This window comes from Musa acuminata, chromosome BXJ2-10 (genome assembly GCF_036884655.1).
Source record: "Musa acuminata AAA Group cultivar baxijiao chromosome BXJ2-10, Cavendish_Baxijiao_AAA, whole genome shotgun sequence".
Taxonomy (NCBI): domain Eukaryota; kingdom Viridiplantae; phylum Streptophyta; class Magnoliopsida; order Zingiberales; family Musaceae; genus Musa; species Musa acuminata.
This window is the reverse complement of record NC_088347.1, coordinates 25,457,630-25,477,022: the sequence shown is the minus strand read 5'-3', so window position 1 is coordinate 25,477,022 and position 19,393 is coordinate 25,457,630. Positions and strand designations below refer to the sequence as shown.

Below are 19,393 nucleotides of genomic sequence, written 5' to 3'. Positions count from 1 at the left end.
ATGTAGTGAACTTTCTTAACCTGTGTTAAAGTAATGGCATAATGCAGAGGGACCTACTCAGAGTTCTCCATGCAGTGGCAACATCAGAGTGTGGAATACTGAGCCTTGCATCAAAACATACCACTCTTTGTCATCCCTTGAGGAGTTGATCAGACACATAAATGCAACTGAATCATGTCTTTTCTTCTCTTGAAGAATAGATTGTAAAGCTTAATCATATCATCAGGATCAAGGCATCATAAAGTTTAAGACAGCTAAAATCCCACTTGGAGCTTCGTGATTTGTACTGCAGTTGATTTGGGCTTTGTGGGTCCAAGTAAATGTGGGCCATGTAGCCCGGCCTGACCCACCCATTGACCGTAATATAGAAACTTGGATTTGGAATCTATTTACTGAAGCTCTAGTCATTACTCTGGGAAGAGTGAATCGTATGATTAATCTGTAGACCGACCCTTCACTGCTTTTATTATTTGGTTAGAGATTTCTTCCTGCTACTTCAAGACGAATCAACATAGAAGAAGCCACATGAATTGTAAGAGCAATGGACAGATTAAGCTTCAGTAAATCTACATTTGTACATGTTCTTTACAGACTGGGTGATGTGTATACTGTCGTCAGATCTTTCTACGAGCGGTGATCAGGAGTGGGATCTGACCAACCTGAAGCTCTGCAAGGAAGCTTTGAGGAGATTACCGAAGAGGAAGCTGGTGGCACCGGCAACCTCAGGAGGCTTCGGAGCGAGAAGAGGAGGACTCTGCTTCACCCTCACCACCATCTCCCCGAGCTGCCGACATATCGAATCGATCGTCTTGGCTTCCACAGGTTTGCCCGACATCTCCGAGAGGTAGAACGTATCCGATGCTTTCCCTCCCTGTGTCGAAATCTCTGCTCTTCTGATCGTCAAGCCATTCTCTCGGAAAACCCTCGTCACGTCTGAAAGCAGACCAGGTCTGTCTTCTGTCCTCAGCACCAGCTCCAACCCCTGGGTTCGACCGAACAATGGTACTTGAAATAGCGAGACGGAGATCATGAGCAGTTCGTAATGGCTGGGATCGAGTGATGGATACCTCTGTAGTTCGTCTCTCGATGGCTGCCTCGAGGCACTTGATCACGCGCTGTCGCTCCGCCTCAGAGTTTATGGGGCACCCATCGACATGTCTGATGTAGTATTCCTGAGGTCACAAGGCTACCGATGCTTAGCGTCCATCAAATGACAGGGAGAAAGCTCTGCAATGGTGCGATCCTGTCCTACCTGATAAGCTTCGTCGTCTCTCGTGTCAACCGTGCCATGAAACACGACGTACTGCATGTCCGTAAGCGTGCACACGGTGTCGAACAGAAGCTTCGGCCGGTCTCTTGACCTCAGAATGACCACAGAGTAATCCTTCTCGGCGCAGTCCATCACGGCAACCTGAGGCCTGGGCTTTTCGTCGCCGGCTCCCACAACCGTGCTCTCGTAGTCCCGGTCGCCGAACATCATCTGATGCAACCTCCTCTCGGTGTGGGTGCGATCCTTGGAGACCGTCATCCTACCCATCCTCGAATCGTTATCGCCTCGAAGAACATTGCAGAGGAGCTCCTTGATGGTGGAGAGCCGCTCAGGGTCCTCGACCGCTGCGCCGGTGGACTCCTCGGTAACGAGTACCACCGCTGCAACTCTGGTGTTGTGCGTCCATAGCTCAGCTTTGGCCACGCTACAGTTTCGGTTCGCTAGCACGGCACATATTTCCGATAGCAAGCCGGGCCTGTCGGTGCCGGTCATCTCGATGAAGGTGTGCTCCTTTGAGGGCACAATATCCACTGAATTCCCAATTCTAGGGAAGAAGCAAGCATCTGATCCGAGCGACTGTAGACATAATGTTGTATTAAGCACAACAAAGAAGATGAAAATGCCATGTTAATAGCTGGAATCCTAACAGTAAAAGCTTACATTTTGTATGCAGGAGATTATCTCTTTGTCTCGTACTTTATTCCCATTTCTATCAGTTACATTAAATACTGAAGCCGTACAAACAAAGATCAAACTCAGCATAGTTTCTTCTCAAAAGAGGATTAGTTTTCTGTGAGAGATTACCATCCATAAACCAACTTCCATCTGAAGAAATGTAAGCCTTTGTGATTATAAGGTCCAGATCAGTAAGGACTTGAATTACCTCTAGTAGAATCCCATGCTTTTTTATGCTATCCACCTTAAAGGAGAGAGAGAGAGAGAGAGCTTAAAGCTTTTGCAGATGTAACATGCGCAGCAGGATAATGGCTTTGTTGCATGAAAAGAGCTGGATACTTACTCTGATGACAGTAGCGTTATCACAAGCATCATTATCTATCACAACCCTGCACCCAAAACCATAAGATCAGATGTGACTTTGAGGAGGAGGAGGAGGAGTTCATCAGCACATCTAGTTTTTGAGGGGAAAAGACTGAGAAGAGACAAATGGGAAAAGAAGGAACATGATAAATCTAAATAGTATTATTAAAGCACCAGAAATATTGGAATTCCTCCTAATCATGAATCAGTAGATTGAACAGAACATCCTGGAAAAGAGAAAACCCAAATAGGTCCTGATTTCAAACAACCAAGATCCAACAAGTGATCTATGAATCATAACATGGATAGGAAAAAGAAGAAGAGGAAGACCAGAGTGACAAATCTGCTCGATGATTGTCAGATGCAAAAACTCTTATTCGATTACTACAATCTCAAAACACTCCAGAAAGTACTTGTCAACAAAACAAAGCATGCAAGCCAAAAGCCAGAACACGGAAGATCTTTAAGCTGCAGATCTCAGCTGAAGACAAGCACTTCAGAAGCGAAAACACAGTCAGGCGCCAATCCATGCAACACAGCAAATCCAAAGAAGAGATCATTCGAACAGAATAAGAAACAACAGGAAAACGCTGAATTCTGCTAGTCTCAGCTAAAATTGTGCTCCAAAGAACAAATCCAACCAAACTGGAAGAGGAAGAGGAAGTGGAAAAGAAAGAATCGATGCTGCAAGCTACCTTGGGGGGTTCATCCTCCTGATGAGCTTGGCATACTCATCATCGTCCACCTCCACCACTGAACAGCTCCCCATCCTCGCGGCAACACCCCCCCGTGTAGCAACGCCAAATAAGTAAACCAAGTCCAAGGAAACAGAGAGATTCCACCCTCGTCTACATCAAAGTAGAAAGTACACGCGAAGAAGAAAACAGAGGAGGAAACGGGAGGATGATGGAATAAGGAACGGAGAAGAGTGAGACCACCACCTATCTTGAATTAACGACCGTTCTTTACCCTATTTTTACCGACGTTTCATCTAGTGATTGGTTATTCTAGCTGTTTGGTGTAAGGAAGGGATCTCCGTCTACTCTGATATTTGCACCCTTTTATATGAGGAGAAAGTGGTGATGGAGAGGGGGAGGTGAGAGGAGAGGGCGGGATAAGGGGAAGATTGGGAGTTAGGGTATCAAGTCGCACGTTAATTGCTGAGTGGGCGTTCCCACGTGGGAGCCGGACCGGACCGGCTGCCGGTTTACCCCACCTGATGTTGGATTAATGACCTGCTTTGTTGCATTGGATTCCAAGCACAAATATATATATATATATATATATATATATATATATATATATATATATATATATATATATATATATATATATATGATAAAAATGGAGCACTTGATCTGATAACAGGAAATTTTAAGACATGATAAAAATTGGATCTCATTGGACTAATCTGATAATAAAATGAAAATCATACCTTAATCGATTTACGGAACACTTAGATATTTTTTTCTTTATCTATTATAAAATATATTTAAGTTTTTTATTTTATTAAATTTATGATTTTATCAGTTGATTTGTGGGTTCAACCAATGATCTAAGACTCTATCGGATATTAATAATTATGCCTTTGAGTGTTATTGAAATAAAATTATACTAAATAATTAATAATAATAATAATATTTTTATTATCGACTACTTTGATTAGACTATATAACTTAATTTCTAATAATTAACGTCTTTACAATCTATTTTTGAAATACTTTATACAATAATGATCACCTTGTAGACTAATTTTGTGATGTTTAGAAACATATATTTGTATGCAACTTCTTATAGATATTCATATAGCACGATAAATAATTTTTATTACACAATCTGATATTTTATGAAACTTTATTTTTAAGAATAACGAGAATGACTTTTTTTTTTTCTTATAAAATCTTGTTATGCCTTCGTATTATCATCATTATCATTGACATCATCGTCGTCGTAATCATAATTATCATTCAATCTTATTTTGAAGTAACAAAATGTGGTTGGGACCATTACCATCATTATCTCATCATCCATAGCTACACAAAAATATCAGGTGCGCATGGGTCCCAAAACATATCCACGTTGTTCTCGATGTGAGAAAAACTCATCTCTGTTGAGCAAATACTAGATGATCCTCCTCGTTTAAAACCACATACTCTAGCTAGGGAGGTATCCAATTATGTTATTTCAATTTGGACCAATGGTGGGGGATCTTATGTCCAAGGAATATCCATGCACAGGAGCTGTCATGGGACCAAACATTATGAGGGACTGAAATGTGGGATTGATTATACATTTAATGCACATGTTGGGTGGGAAGCCAATTAGGTCAAGTGGCCCAACTTTGTGGCTTCTTAATGCAGTTTAGGTGGGTAAGGAAGCAACAACACAAAGGAGGAGAGAAGACTTTTGCAAAGAAGATAAAGATTTATTAGCCTTGTATTTGTAGATGTGATAGTCTATTTGATCCATCTAAACATGAGCAATTATCGTTTTATTTTTCATGATATATGTCTTTGTTAATTTAATATCGACGATAATTTTGAGGAAGAATTTAAAGAATATCTTTAAGAGTAAATATTAACATTTGATACGATAAAGAAAGACTAATTTGAATAATCATGTACAAGTGTAAGATCGTAAGGATTTCACGATGGATGAATGCTTGCAACATAAATTGATTCTAATAATAATTTTAAAAATAAGTACTAAGGTTAGATTGATCCACCCATCAACAAAAAAAAAAAAAAAAACAACCCTCAATAAACAAAAAGAGAAAATATTTGATTTTCAAAGTTTTCTGGTCACTATGTGTAGTATATATACACTTCAATTCTTTTCACTTCTTTTTCCTAGTTCATCTCTACTGATTCATTTAGATAGACCAATAAATAAATAAATGAGCTTAAAGTCTCATGCCAATTTCAATAAAAATAAATCAATGAATAGGTCAACTGAGACCACTGATTTCCAAAGGCTATAGTCATGGCTACTCATGTGAGTTTTGTTCATTGATCTCCCTTCTCAAGATATCCAATATAAGCATCAGCTTATAGAATTACTTTGTCTCTGCAGTGAAAAAGGACCAGAGTCAAAGCTAAACCTTCACAGTGAGCTACTCAGATCAGCCAAATCTTGGAAGTTTGAGTTCTGTTCATTTGTTTTCTTGGGGTCAAAACATGAGGTTGTGTGGATGAACTGTTGCCCAATCAATGACTCTGGGTTTGTATGTATTCTTGCAGAATCAATTGCCCTTTTGTTGGGTTAAGCTGCCAAATCATACAAGACTTTGAGAGAAGTTGACAAAGAAGACAGTGCAAGGAAAGAAAGGAACATAAATCTTTTTCTTCAACAGTTGTTGCCTGCTTCCTTTGAATGTTTGTAGAGAAGAAAAATGGAGTTGGGGCTAAACCTGGATGATGAAGAAAAGGGATTGATTAGGAGTAAGAGAGGTCAGTGGTTAAGCCTAACTTGGAAGAAAAGGTTTTGATTAGTTCAAGGCAAAATAGGGTTGTTGGTGAACTAAACAGCAAAAGATTCACAATGATGAGCAACTATCTGCACCAATATCAGTACAAACATCAAGTAAAAAAAGTTCCTTTCTTTTCTTCTTGCTGGAATTAATTATCTTTGAATCTTTGGGTGATCGTTAGGCAAATGGAAGTTTTGGTCTTTTGACATGGAAGGAGGCCAAAGGTCATCATTATCCTATCATAATCCATCCCCAATTTTAGGAATAAGTCAAAGGGCACATACATGATTAAGCCATTGTTTAGAGGCCAAATATTTCATATTCCTATTGCATGACACAGCCAGTGGTGTCATGATCATCTAAAAAGAAAGGGGATTGACTTGGACAAAGCAAAGACCTTAGACTCATGAGACATAAGTGGACTCAATGATGGAGGAAGCAATCAACATGGAGAGGGGACAATGTCACCATGCAATGGAACAGCTAAAGACATTTTGTGACACAAAAATATGTGTAGATCCACATTTTGTGTAGAACATGACTAACTTTCTATGATGATATTTGTATTTACTTATAGCTTAACAAGTTAGAGCCTCAACAATCAATGTAAGTCGACTTGACCTAAATCATGAGCTACACTTATGTTCACAACATGCTTAGGATTTCCAATAACATTGATCATCATCTGATATGATTTAGATTCTTCATGTTATTTTTAGGGTATTTCTTCCTTTATAACCTGTAAACTGCTCTTTAAATGTTATTGGGCCACATTAGTGGGCTTATTTGGGTTTCACTTCTCTCTCTCTCTCTCTCTCTCTCTCTCTCTCTCTCTCTCTCTCTCTCCACCAAGTTGGTTCTAATTTAAGTGGTCATGGAAAGCTTTGGGCGCCCGACAGTGAGAAAATTGAGTTGTGAGGTCAACACGTACACGAGCGTACATAATGGTCTCTCTGCAGGATCGAGCCGAATCTATGGGGATGATCTCAGACTACAGGAAGTTTCAAGCAGACAGAGATTTAGGAGAGATTTCGGTGGAGTCGAGCCAAAATCTTAGGGATCCGATTCAGATTTCATCCAAGTATCTATCTGTCTGCCGACTCGGTCTTACCTGGCATTGTATCCGATTAGAGCATGGGTGGGTCGTGGTGGCTGTACGGTGTGGAAGCTTCTTACCCTACTAACATATATTGGCCAAATCTCGGCCCCACTACCTATGATTGAATCGGTCCCGGAGTATTATGATTCCAAGTGACACAGGATCCGTGGCAGCTGGTTGTGGGCTCACCAAATCTTAATGTCGGCCGACCCGATCTCCGTACGCCCACCCGGTTGCGGAGCCCAATAAATTCCCTCACCCACTCCGATGTGGTCATCGTATGAGCATCCTTGTCCTTATAACGGTTGCAACAGTTATGGCGGTTAACACGCATCGAGTCATAATGAGTTATTTGGTGTGCTCATGATAATATTATCGCACGGTGACCGGAAAAGCTTATGCGACTTCGCCCGAGCCGGCGGTTGGGAAATTAATGCTGGTGTTCGTACTTAATTGTCAGTGGGAGCAGCTCAGAGGCCGTCCTCGAATTGCACGAGATGAACTCCATTGTCCCTTCGGTGCCTTATCTACATCGAATGAGAAAACAAATAAATAGATCCCATTGTCCGTGGGACCCACACGCCAAGACGTCCGTACAGTCGCTCGCTCGCTCGCTCGCTAATAGAGCGCGTCGACAAAAATAATGACAGGAAAAGCTGAGCGACCATTTAGAGTTGGAAGATGTGTGATTACTTGAGAATAAATATAGTTAGCTTATGTTATGTATCGTTGATCCAAAACTTAGGAGGACGAGAGAGAAGAAAATCCTTGTTTATATATATATATATATATATATATATATATATATATATATATATATTCTTACATAGCATTCATTTTTTATTTTTTTATATAACTTTTTTGTATTTTTATGAAAAAATAAATTATTATTAAATTCCGTGCAAACTATTTTTTTATCTTGATTTATTCTCGCTTATTACCTTGCATTTCTCTTTTCCGCTCTTCTCCTTTTAAGGTTTTCTTGCTTATTTTCTCTTATCCATCCTGAGTGTATGTAGTCCTTCGACAAGAAACATAAGGGTGGCTACCAATAATGGGAATTAATCAACTCAAGAAAATAATCTTTGTACCTCTAACGTTGAACCCTTTTAGCTATGGTATAACTGCGTATGATTGTAGCTACATGCTTACGAGGGAACCGACAATGGCATCTCCTCTTTCATCTTCCTCCTCGGTCTTCTTAAGCTCTGTACTTGTCATGCTATCGTTGATCGTATATTGTCGATTGATTATTATCGTGCTCTCACCTTCCTCCTCCTTTATGACTATGATAGTCAAGACGGTCTTTATCACTTCATTCATTATCGTAGTATCTCACTTTGCATCCTCGATCATTATTTCCTACTCCAACCTTTATAATTATTATATCTTAACCATTATCATCGATCGATATGGGGTAGAGAGGAGTGTGATGGAATAGAGGTCAACGACAATAGATTGTTACCACGGGAATTAAAGAAACTGAGCAAGGTGAAAAAAAAAAAGGGGGTAAAATTTAAGATTTTTAAAAAAATTATATATTTTTCATTAGAGGGGGAGCAGCGGATCCAAGATGTGGCCGACAAGATCCCGGTGCAGCGGGGACACGCGGACACGCAACTGTATGGCTCGCACCGTCCGCCAACCGACCGGTCCCTTTCGGTGTCAGCTGTCCCCCACGCGTCCCTGCCCCGGTCCTCTCCTTCGGCATTTACACGTGTCGCCGCCTGGTCGGCCCATTTCACTGTTCCCGAGCCCGCTGCTCTCCACGGTTCTCAGGCAACGGGATCCGCTCCGTGGCGCGTGCCGGATTTCGGGGACCACCGTCTTAAACGCCTTGGACCGCCGCCCCCCAATTTATGCACGCCGTCATTGACTTTTCAAAGACCGGCTTCTTCATTCGGATATCGATATCGACTATGACATTAACGGGACTCGTTCTCAGTGTAAATAGTATTATGACACCTTAAAACTATTAGATTTACTTTTTGAACTTGCTTTACTTATGTTTTCGTAACATTTCGATCCTACAGCCATGAATCTGATTCGAAGACAAAGGTTTATGGTTCGGCATCTCGGTCTCCATCCTCCTTTTTCTCCTATCAACTTGATTTGCAACACATTTGTCCAGCAGCTGGAGACAGAGCTCCTCAGGACCGCATAAATTCAACGGAGATTTACGCTGCACTCGAGCTGCTTTCGGTAAAGCCGAGACAAAGCTTTCGAGGTTGAGACTTTGTGTCCGCTTCTTAGATTGTTTGATTAGCAACCAGTAAACTATCGGATCGAAAGTTCATGATTTTTCTACTTTATATATTTTTTTATTGAAGTGAATCCCAAGTTTGGTCAAGAGAGAGAGAGAGAGAGTGAGTGATGAGTAGGGAATGAATTGAATTGAAGTGAGGGACAAGAGTTGGATCTGATGTGGTGGAGGAGATGGGGACATGTGTTTTGTTCCATTAGACATGGCTATCTCAGCATCGGATCAGCGACCTGACCTCCATCATCATCCCCTCCTTGAATCCCTCACCTGTTTGTAGATTCACAGTATGCCAAAACACTACCGGAGAAGAACATTAATACAGTGCAGTAATAACGAAACGAATCGTAGTACATCTGCAGATGTCGATTGGAATGCAGTCAGAAGAGTAGCAGCAAGCAGCAAAACTATAAATGAAACAAATAATGCTGTTATACATTTCTCTGGTCCACCGATAAAAGACACCATAGAAAGATGTGAGCAAAGATTCCACGACAGTAATCCCATGACCTCGAACTTGCAAAGATTCTTATCGATCCAAACAATCATCACTTGTTCTCATGGTTTCTCGACTTCATCGTAAGTTTTTGGCTCCATTTTACTGCCTCTTTGCAAAGAGTTTGGGTGCCGTCACAAATCTGAAGCTGAAGACTACTGCAGATTAGGCTAATCTGGGTTGTGCCAAATGGTATTAAATGACCGATGACAACACTTCAGGGAAGAAAAAAAAAGGTTATCCTTCCTTGACTTCAGGGAGATTATCCAAATCTATCAGCATGTGCCGATGCGGCAAACGTGGAGCCATGAGGGAATATACTTGTGCAGATTCTATCATCTACTGCATGTGGTCAACAGTCACCGACCATAGATTCCAACAATTCAGTGAGACCATATGCTTTGTTTACACCTTGTCGGAATCCAAACCTTGTTCATCTCTTTTACAGCTTGACCTTTTCACAAACTTCACCTGTACTGGGTTAAGTTAAGCAGTCTCCTCCTGCCTGATGCCACAGATGCAGGGCTACTGCATCGGCACATGTGTAAGTGGTTGGACAGTGTGTTCACTGTCAATCCATGGCAGAGATCAAAGATAAAGAAATATGTCTCTGAAGATTCCAGCTATCCTTTGATTCTTATAGTATGCCAACAATCTTTGACCCACCTACTTCTTCCATATCCCTTTCAAATCCGTGTCCATTTCAAGTTCCCTGTCGATTTGGTTCGTGGAAAATTGATTGAAGCATATACTAACTCGGCACAAACATTTCCAGATACAATAACTACATAAACTGGACCTGCTTCGGAGGATTGAAGAGGAGAAAGTGGAAGAAGATAAACTCTGTCAATGGACTAGATTCCATTTACAGCAGACAACAGCTTCTCATACATGTTATCTTCCACAGGCCAGTAGCACCCACTCAAGGCCAAAGTCATGGTGTGCATGGAGTTAGATGACAGATTGTGAGACAAGTAGATGCTACATAGACCGAGATTCGTTAAGAGGAAATGAGTCTCTTGAGCTTGATCTGATCAACCCTAAGTTGTGCAGTATCTTCTCTGATCTGGACCTGAAGAGGCTACCAAATGAGAATTTCCCAGTGTTTTCTGTTGAAGAATTTGGATTCGCCTCATCCTTCACCTGCAGAATCGTCTGCCCGATTTCGTTCCTCACTGCCTCAATCATTTGGCTGCAAACAGGATTTCCTGATGAATCTGTGACATAGAACACATTGGTAGCTTGAGATCGCCTTGTAGTGACCTCAGCTCGGCTGACCGAGAGCCCGTTCTCCCTAAATATGCGAGTGACATCGGATAGAAGGCCAACCCTATCTTCACAGCATAGTTCAAGTTTTACACCCTGGTCATAGTTATGGAAGCATACTGTTATTAGACCATTAAAGTTAGAAAAAAAGGAACAAAAAAATTTTGATTCAGGATTCAGTCAGACCTCTGTATTTCCTCTTCGGATTGCAGCCTCCAAGCACAGAATTAGTCTTTGCCTTTCTCCTTCTGAACTGATGGGGCTTCCATCGACATGCCTAATGTAATACTCCTAATGACAAACAATTTAAGAGAATTAACAAACATTTCAATCACTCATGCATATATCCTGGATGCAATCTTGTTCATCATGATGCTGGATGGTATTAAATGATCATAATGAGTTGGCGCAAACCTGATATGCTTCAGGCCCTTCAGCAATGACAGTTGCATGAAACACCACATACTGCATATCTGTGAGAGTGCAGACTGTGTCAAAGAGTAGCTTTGGTCGATCTTTACATCTCAAGTTCACCATCGAATACCCTTTCTCGGTACAATTCTCTACGGTCACGACTGGCTTGCTCCTATCACTTGTGGCGTCTTCACCATCTGTGTCATCCTTGTCATAATCCCTATCAGCATACAACATCTGATGCAATCTCCTCTGAGTATGAGTAACCCCCACGGATATTGCAGTCTTTGCACTCTTGTCTCTGTCGCCTTTGAGTATGTAGCGCAGGAGGCGTTTGACCTTAGCAAGCCTATCGCTGTCATCAATTGGTCCTCCATTTACTTCATCTGTGATGTAAACAACCGATGCCATGCGTGAATTGTGTGTCCAGACTTCGGCTGCCACGACATTGCACTTGAGGTCCACAAGAACTGCAAATATCTCAGATAACAGCCCTGGCCGATCTCTGCCTATTAGTTCGATCGAAGTGTGCTCTGAAGAGGCTTGTATGCCTACAGATCTTCTCAACGACCAGGAGCTTAGTGCCCTTGTTGATAGTGACTGCAAGGTGGACAGTTAATCATTAGAGCATGAATTCTAAAGCAAGGAAATGATGACTAAAATTTTCTCTGATGAATGTAATATTAAGAGGCAGCTACTCTCAAACAATAAGACTAGATACACACTCTACCAAATGGAACTAGTTAGTATCAAGTTTCCACTCATATGGGAAGATCATGACTTCAACTTGGTGTAATTACTAAAGATGAGTATTACTGAAAATAAAGAAGTTTTACATCTTTGACCCAACTGAAAGCTACAACTTTGGCATCTTTTCTATTCTCTGTTCTCTGTAAGCTTCAAAAATCTTATAGCAAAAGAGTAAGTATTTCAGCCTACTGGAGAACATGTCCAACGCACAGAATATGCTAATTAGGCAAAAAAAATTGAATGGATCCAACTTCTGTCCTGCAAACTAACCAGTTCATGGTTGATTCCCCCCTTCTTTTTTTTGTTGCAAAGCAGACTAGTGATTTCGAATGACAAATAATTTTAATATACATACCTGTTGAATACGGTCAATGACTTCATTATCATAGATTTTATTCCCACACTGGTCAACAACATGGAACACTGCAAACATCAAAGGAGGAAAACAAATGATATAGATCAAGGAGAAAGATGGTTAAGGAAGACCATACAACACAAGGGAATGGAGGAGCAGCTACCATCCATAAACCACTCTCCATCGGAAGAGATGTAAGCCCTGCTGATGCTTAGGTTGAGATCAGTCAAGACCTGCACCACATCTAACAAGCTCCCGTGCCTATTAGCACTGGCCACCTGCATTGAAGCACACAATTCAACCCTCAGAACACACAAAGCCATCAACAGAAAGCCCAGTCACCCAAAGGGAAAAGCCACAGCCGAGCAGCTGACCTGCACCAAGGTGGCCTTCCTGCTAGAGGTATTGTCCACCGTGACCCTGAAAGATTGGGAGCTTCACAAACTTGCAGAAACCACTTCAATTCAAACGAAATGTGAACGGACAAGGGAGAAGAGTTCTTTACCTTGGAGGGTTCAGCTGAATCACCAACTTTTCATACTCATCATCAATGTCAGCCAAAGAGCCACTGTCCATCATAGCTAGAACAGTTCTTGTACTTGTTCCCAGTAGCTGGAGAGGACTAGACTAGCAGGAGAACAAGAGAAGAAGCTAATGGAACAAAACAGGCTCCCCTTGTTCTTTCTCAACAGTAGTACTGTTCCTTTTCTAGTCATCTATGCTATCTCACTCACTCCCTCTGAAAGGCTATGCCTTTTTTATATTGCTGTGCTTGTGTGTTCCCAGTGGCCCTGTGGCTGTTGGTGGCCCTTGGCTCGGGCAAAGGGTGAGGGGGCAGAGGGAGAAGAAAAGGCTGAGAGGAGGGATAAAGAAAGTTTTGTTTTGTTTGGCTTGTGTTCCACAAAAAGGTGGCTCACCATACCACAACACATCATGTGTGGATAGGTCTGTGTGGGGGGGGAGAAGGATGGGAGAGGGTCCCGTCACCCGCCTTCCAAAAGTGGTCTTAGGGTTATGGCCAAATGCTTCAGGTGGGCAACTGTTTCATCACCAGAGTGACTCTTAGTACCTTGTTCTTCCCATCTTAACCATAATCTAACGCACCAGAGACTGATCTGGATTGTGTGGAGTAGCTCTCCTTTGTTTGTATGGATTCCATTCCCTTTCTCCATCCTTTTTATCTGGGTGAAGAGATTCTCCATCCTGTTTAACCTTGACTTCATTCGAAGCATTGTCTATCGATGCTTGAACTACAAAAAGAAACCATATCCTTCCTGAGAGGATTGGAAGTGACAAATACAATAATCCATTTACATTGTGGAATATATGATGCAAAATTTGTTGGATTAGGCCCAGAACCAAGGTTTCTTACTTGACCAAAATTGAAGGATGTGACATCTGAGACATTAAGACAAATAATACTTCCACGGAATCTGACAGATCACAGAACACTTTTTCTTTTAGATACTAAGAAAACTATACTTCCACTATATCCAAAAGCAAACTATTCCTTTCCTTTTACCCAAGAATAAATCAAAAGAAACAAAGGTAGGCAGTGTCAAATCATGCTCCAAAATGAGGTATACAATATTAGCAAAAAAGAGTGGGCATGATCAAACTGTTTTTCCTAATCCAATTCTTAAAATAGGTTGTTGAAAGATTTTTATTAGATTTGGCAATCCTCGTTAACAATGATTGAGGAATGATTGTTAAGCCCATCAGTAGTAGAACTCAGATGACATATACTTCAAATCTGTAATTGTTTTGAAAGAGCAAGTGATCCCAAGCTGCCCTCCTGTTGAGCAATCCATATCCTACTCAAGATGGAAAGTGGATGTATCTTCCAATTTAATGATTTTAACCAAATATAATGAAAAAAATGGAAGTATACAACCAACCAGCAACTTTGTTAGCATAACAAGCATGCAGGGCAAGTACTGCAACCAGAGAAACAGTATCAGAGGAGGCCTGCTGCTACTACAACTATCATTTGCCACATTCTAAACACACACACACACACACACAATTATTTGCCATTTCACCTTTGCAATACTTCACAACTGCTTTACTTTGATGGAATAAATCCACACTGAAAATTTATAATCTAAAACATTTAACGTTGTTTTAGATGAGTTGTAATTCTTGTAGCACTAGTTGTAATTTTGCATTGTTAAAGTTCTTAGATTTAGAACTCATTCTTGAGCTGATAAGTCTGCTATCAGCTTTGATTATTGTATGAATTCTTCAACCTAGCTGTCAAAGAAGGTTCAGGTTCTATGCAGAAGAAGAACAAAACAAGGAGGAGGCCCATGCTGAAACAGTTTACCAGCGATAAAATAGTCATCGGTAAGATCATCTTCTTTGACTTGCTTTAGCATCTAAAAAACTAATGCAGGATTTCCCTTGGTGTGATGCATAACAAGAAGCTAAAGACAGCAGGTATTTTGATCAAGAAAGGATTCACTGTCAGTGCTGCCTGCAATCTCTGGTTGGTAGAAGAAGTCTTTTGGTGGAGCTGTTTGGCATAAGAAGAGGGGGCTGAGCATCTGCTGGTGCAGCGAGAATAAACAAGAAACATCCTGTGAGCTGCCATCTTCATAAAGATGCTTGGATCTTGTTTGGTTCATTGGGTGAGAGACCTCTTCTTTCCTGTTGTTCCTGAATAACATTTGTGCATTCTTTTCTTTCATTCAGTGATGGGATAGTAATACAATTTCACATCACAACATGGTAATTATTTGCAGGAAATGCAAGTGAAACTTCCCCATTTCATACTTCCAACCTTGCAGTATGTCACAGAAGGTAACCAGTTTAAGGTTTCTTCGTCGTGAAACAGCCACATCACTGGGTCAACTAGGAATTCAATTAGATCCAGTCTTCCCAAAACCTTGAATAAGATTAGAACAAAAGAATGCTTATGGGCTTGATTATACTGATCCAGGAGAAAATGAGATCCTTGGTAAAAGTTTGAAAAGATGTATGGCAGTGAAGTGTGAACTTGTATCAAGTGTAGTATCAAGTGAAATGTAGAGACAAAGATATGATTGAAAATTGATATACACTGTAACACCTGATATATTTAGATCAATATTCCTCAAGGATCCTAATCCTTCTTCCTTTACCTAAATTACATGAAATATTTAATAGCCAATATCAATGGTTTCAAAGCGAAACCTGCGAGTACTTCGAAACTGAGGAAATAAGAAGAAGAAAGCAAGAGACTGCAAATCTTAGTCAACACCAATTAGAGCAGAAAGCTTACCTGCCGTTAGGTTAGAAACCGAGAGAGATCACATATCACTTCTTAATGGTTTATAAAGAGATTTCAAAACCCCTCTCGGCACAGTCATCTTGTCCCGCTTTTAGTCATCAAACATCCATCGGAACCTTCTCATGTTTATGCTGCTTATTCATCATTCCCCAAGTCTCCTTTACTAAAAACATATTACACTTGGAAGTTGGGAGTTACACGACAACCTCAGATAAATCACTATTAAATAAAGATGTCACTTGTTGATCTACCATGCTCCTCCGTATATTAATTTATTACCTTTGATACTATCTGGTGCAATGCAAGGAATCCACATTCAAGAAAAATAGGACATCTTTTGTGTTTGAAGTATATGTGATGTTGACAAGTACCGAACATCAACAATAGATTTGTTAGTTCTTCCATGAAGTTTGATGGATTCTTTTGTTCATCTTATTTCACACTAAAATTCAATGTTCTTGGCATCTGTTTAGTTCATTGTTAAAGATTTTGACTCCTCTTCAACCCTCCCTGAATGGTCTGCTATAGTGTTCAACTTGATTTCTTATCATTATCTTCTTCTTTTACTCCTGTATTTGATGAATATACTTTATAGCACTTCCAAATAAATAGCGAAAGGTAGCTCCTACACTGCAAAGTGCAAACAAACATGCTCAAGAACACATCTAAGTTCGAAGGGTTTATTTTATTGCATGACTTTGGATCTATCATAAACATAAATTTCAGTTTGACCTGCTTCTTCCCTAATCAAATTTAGTTAAGAAATAAAATGGGGGTGGAAGAGAGAACAGACATGGCCTCTCTCAAGACATGCGAGCGCTGAGCAGTAGCAAAAAAAAATCATAAAAAGGATCCTCAGGTACTAAAGTGATGATATCAGAAGCAATTCTTATTCTTGAGGCAACAAAAGTCAATTTACCACTCCACCTAACCAAACAATAAAAATTTCCAAATGGTGCTTTGAACTTTATATACAAACCTCAAGATAAAATCCTTACTTTAATTCCCTTCCAAGCATTTCAGCTGCATGCATCTGCAATCAAAACTGACATCTAATCATCCAAATTATTCTCAACTAATGAAATGGTTTCAGCAACTAAAGAATCAAGAGAGGACATTACCATTGATTAGGGGCCCTCTTGTGATCTCTTGCATGCAAAGAGGAGGCAGAACCAACTCTATGCTTAAAACCAAGTGCAGATAACATCAATCACCATCATCATCTCTCTCTCCAATACCTTTGAACAAACAAGAGAACCATCGAACCAACAGAACAAGAATAACAAAGGAATTCTATTATCTCCTGACAAATCTTGTGCATCTCTCACCCGATTCTCCTGCAAAACCCCTCTCCTATTCTGCTCTTCCTTACTCTGCAGACACCTTTGATTTTTTGTTAGGAGTAGGAGATTCTTGTTGCGGTTCTTGTTGCACCTGCTGATGCTGATGCAGATGCAAATGGTCACTGCCCTGCCCTATATGCTGATAGAATTGACTCAGTGCCTGAGGATTGAAAATCCTAACTTGCCCATGTTGTGATAATCCGAGCTCCAATCCGGGCATCGGCGGCCTCTGGCCGCCCAGCAATGACGTGAAGCTCATTTGATTGGGATTAGTTCCAGGGAATTCCAAAGCAGGAAATCCAATTCTCGGCAAATTCGATGCCACAGGCATCGCGGCTGCCGCCGAATGGAAGAAACTCGTGTCGAATCCGTCGACCGGCGGCAGCCACAGTTCTGGGTGCGGCCGCCCGAACGTGGCCCAGTTGACTCTGCTCTGTCCTGATTCTTGAAACTTGTTGTGGTGCAGGCCGGAGGACGCCGTGGCGGAATCGGCCAGATTGGTGCTGGCGGCTGCGGACGACGACGTGAGGACAGAGGCCGGGATGGTTCCAGACCCGGTGGCGGCGATGATGGAGGATTCGGCCTGCTGGAGGAGCCACTGGATGGTCTCACCGTCGGATTTGTGGCCGAGCTCCCGGGTGAGCTGGAAGATGCGCGCGGCGCAGAGGGCGGGCATGCGGACCCGGCGGCCGCGGCCGTCCACCTTGGTGTGGCGGTCGTTCTTGGAGTTCCGCTTCGGCGCAAGGTGACGCCTTTGTTCACCTTTCTCTGCCGTGACCGCCAGGTGGGCGTTTCTGTTGGGCTGGGAGGTCATATCACTGCCTTGAGGACTCTGCCTTCTTCGTAGAGTCCTCTTCTAACAGACCGTAGCAGGCCCAGTGCCTAATGGAAGCTGCGAATTAGCAGAGGCTTCATGATTCATCGGAGACGGAAACAACTGCCGGGATGTATATGAAATAGAAAGCAAAGTGATGGAAAGTGTGGAATTTGGGTTGTCAGGGATGGAGATGAAGAAAAAAGTTCTTTTTTGTATAGAAGTTGAAGTATGGAGTGACAGAGATGGCGATACAGAGGGGAAAACAAGAATGAATTTGTGCAAAGATTGCAGTTTGGGTCTGAGAAAGGCCTCGGAGGAGCAGAGAGGTCCAGGTGCTAGGCTTTCATGGGCATATTGCCTGGGAATGTCAATGCAGTCGGGGAGAAGGGGAAGAGAGAAGCTTACTTAAGGGAAACCCTCAATCTACTGCTTTGTTTGTCTCTCACTTGGTGGGTCTTCTTTGTCTGCTTCCTCGACTGTTTGACCTGATCGGTGGCCCGTCATGCCCAGCTCAACAGACAACAATGCCATGGATAAAATTCCCTTGATCGTTCTTTCCTGGAGACCTCGCTTTCTCTGCTGTGTTACAAGATGGACACCATCTTTTCATGGTTGATTTCCTCTCTAAACATCATTATCTTGCAGGATTAGTGCATCTTCAGCACCAGAGGGTTCTTCTGTTCAATACAGATATTTTTAGACCCTTGTTGCCACTGTAGAAAGCTGACATTTTCCCAGAAAATGATGAAGCTGACGACGGAGAAGAATGGTTCAAGGGAATGTTTTTTTGTGACAATTCAATGTTTTTTGTGATTTGTCTGTCATTAAGCCGGATCTTGACGGTATAAGAGATCCCATCTTATGAGTACTTTGATATCCAATTCAAACTTGGTAAAAACCAGAAATCGGAAAGATTTGAGAGAATGGTATCAAGTTTCATTGCGCGTGTGGAATCATTCATCCTGTGTTTCTCTTGCCTCTTCCTTACTGGAAGAGAAGCATAGGATCCTAGGGACGATGGTCAGCATCAAAGACGATGACTCGATTTAAGAGGCTTCTTGTACTGTTCTGCAACTCCACTTGGCAGGATATCTTTGAAGATAAAGATGATAAAGACATGGCAAACAACAGACAATAAAAACCTTCTTTTCAATACAGCTTTTACTTTCTGTCTCTATTTTCATGATAATTATTTTGCTAAGAAGAACAGACATATGTGTCTTTCTGATCATTCGATTGCCTCATCTGTTTGATTGTTGGATTTCTGACGTGATGTTTCAACTAGCTTGAATAGAAAATTAGAACCGAGATAGGTAATAAAAGATCATCTTCGTGAAATGTTTCTCCCTAAAAGTTATATCCATTCTTTGTATTTCTCCGCTTTCAAGTCACTGTAAACTTTCCGATCATGAATTAGTTCTTTCTGTGGGTGACATCCAAGTCAAAGGAATAGCCTTCGATCTTTACTCCACTCTCTATCATGATACTCGCGATATCATCAACTTGTTCTTCCCCACAAGTATAGCATCTATAAAGAGGAAAAAC

At 41.3% G+C, this 19,393-nt stretch overlaps 3 protein-coding genes across 6 annotated transcripts; all 3 read right to left on the bottom strand.

Annotated features, from left to right (window-relative positions):
- Positions 1-512: 512 nt before the first annotated feature.
- On the bottom strand, positions 513-3,230 carry LOC135624660 (ACT domain-containing protein ACR4-like). Of its 2 annotated transcripts, none has more exons than XM_065128496.1 (7): positions 3,004-3,230; positions 2,289-2,334; positions 2,075-2,189; positions 1,931-1,998; positions 1,253-1,846; positions 1,068-1,172; positions 513-982 (listed from the first exon to the last, which is right to left on the bottom strand). In XM_065128496.1, exons 1-7 carry the CDS (start codon positions 3,075-3,077, stop codon positions 638-640), a joined length of 1,347 nt encoding a protein of 448 aa, XP_064984568.1. In that variant the 5' UTR covers positions 3,078-3,230; the 3' UTR covers positions 513-637. The 2 variants fall into 2 exon arrangements, with proteins under 2 accessions (XP_064984568.1, XP_064984569.1); XM_065128497.1 differs by having other exon boundaries at positions 1,931-2,060; positions 2,154-2,189; positions 3,004-3,032.
- A 7,137-nt stretch (positions 3,231-10,367) lies between these two features.
- LOC135624659 (ACT domain-containing protein ACR4-like) lies at positions 10,368-18,232 on the bottom strand. 3 transcript variants are annotated; one of them, XM_065128495.1, is made up of 9 exons: positions 17,017-18,232; positions 16,810-16,926; positions 12,923-16,721; positions 12,792-12,837; positions 12,581-12,695; positions 12,418-12,485; positions 11,313-11,912; positions 11,085-11,189; positions 10,368-10,994 (listed from the first exon to the last, which is right to left on the bottom strand). In XM_065128495.1, the coding sequence occupies exons 3-9, from the start codon at positions 12,994-12,996 to the stop codon at positions 10,614-10,616; spliced, it is 1,389 nt and encodes a 462-aa protein (XP_064984567.1). In that variant the 5' UTR covers positions 12,997-16,721; positions 16,810-16,926; positions 17,017-18,232; the 3' UTR covers positions 10,368-10,613. The 3 variants fall into 3 exon arrangements, with proteins under 3 accessions (XP_064984567.1, XP_064984566.1, XP_064984565.1); XM_065128494.1 differs by having other exon boundaries at positions 12,923-16,733; positions 16,810-18,232; XM_065128493.1 differs by having other exon boundaries at positions 16,810-18,232.
- On the bottom strand, positions 17,057-17,845 carry LOC135625711 (transcription factor TCP20-like). The gene has a single exon (XM_065130799.1). The coding sequence runs from the start codon at positions 17,843-17,845 to the stop codon at positions 17,057-17,059; it is 789 nt and encodes a 262-aa protein (XP_064986871.1).
- Positions 18,233-19,393: the final 1,161 nt, after the last annotated feature.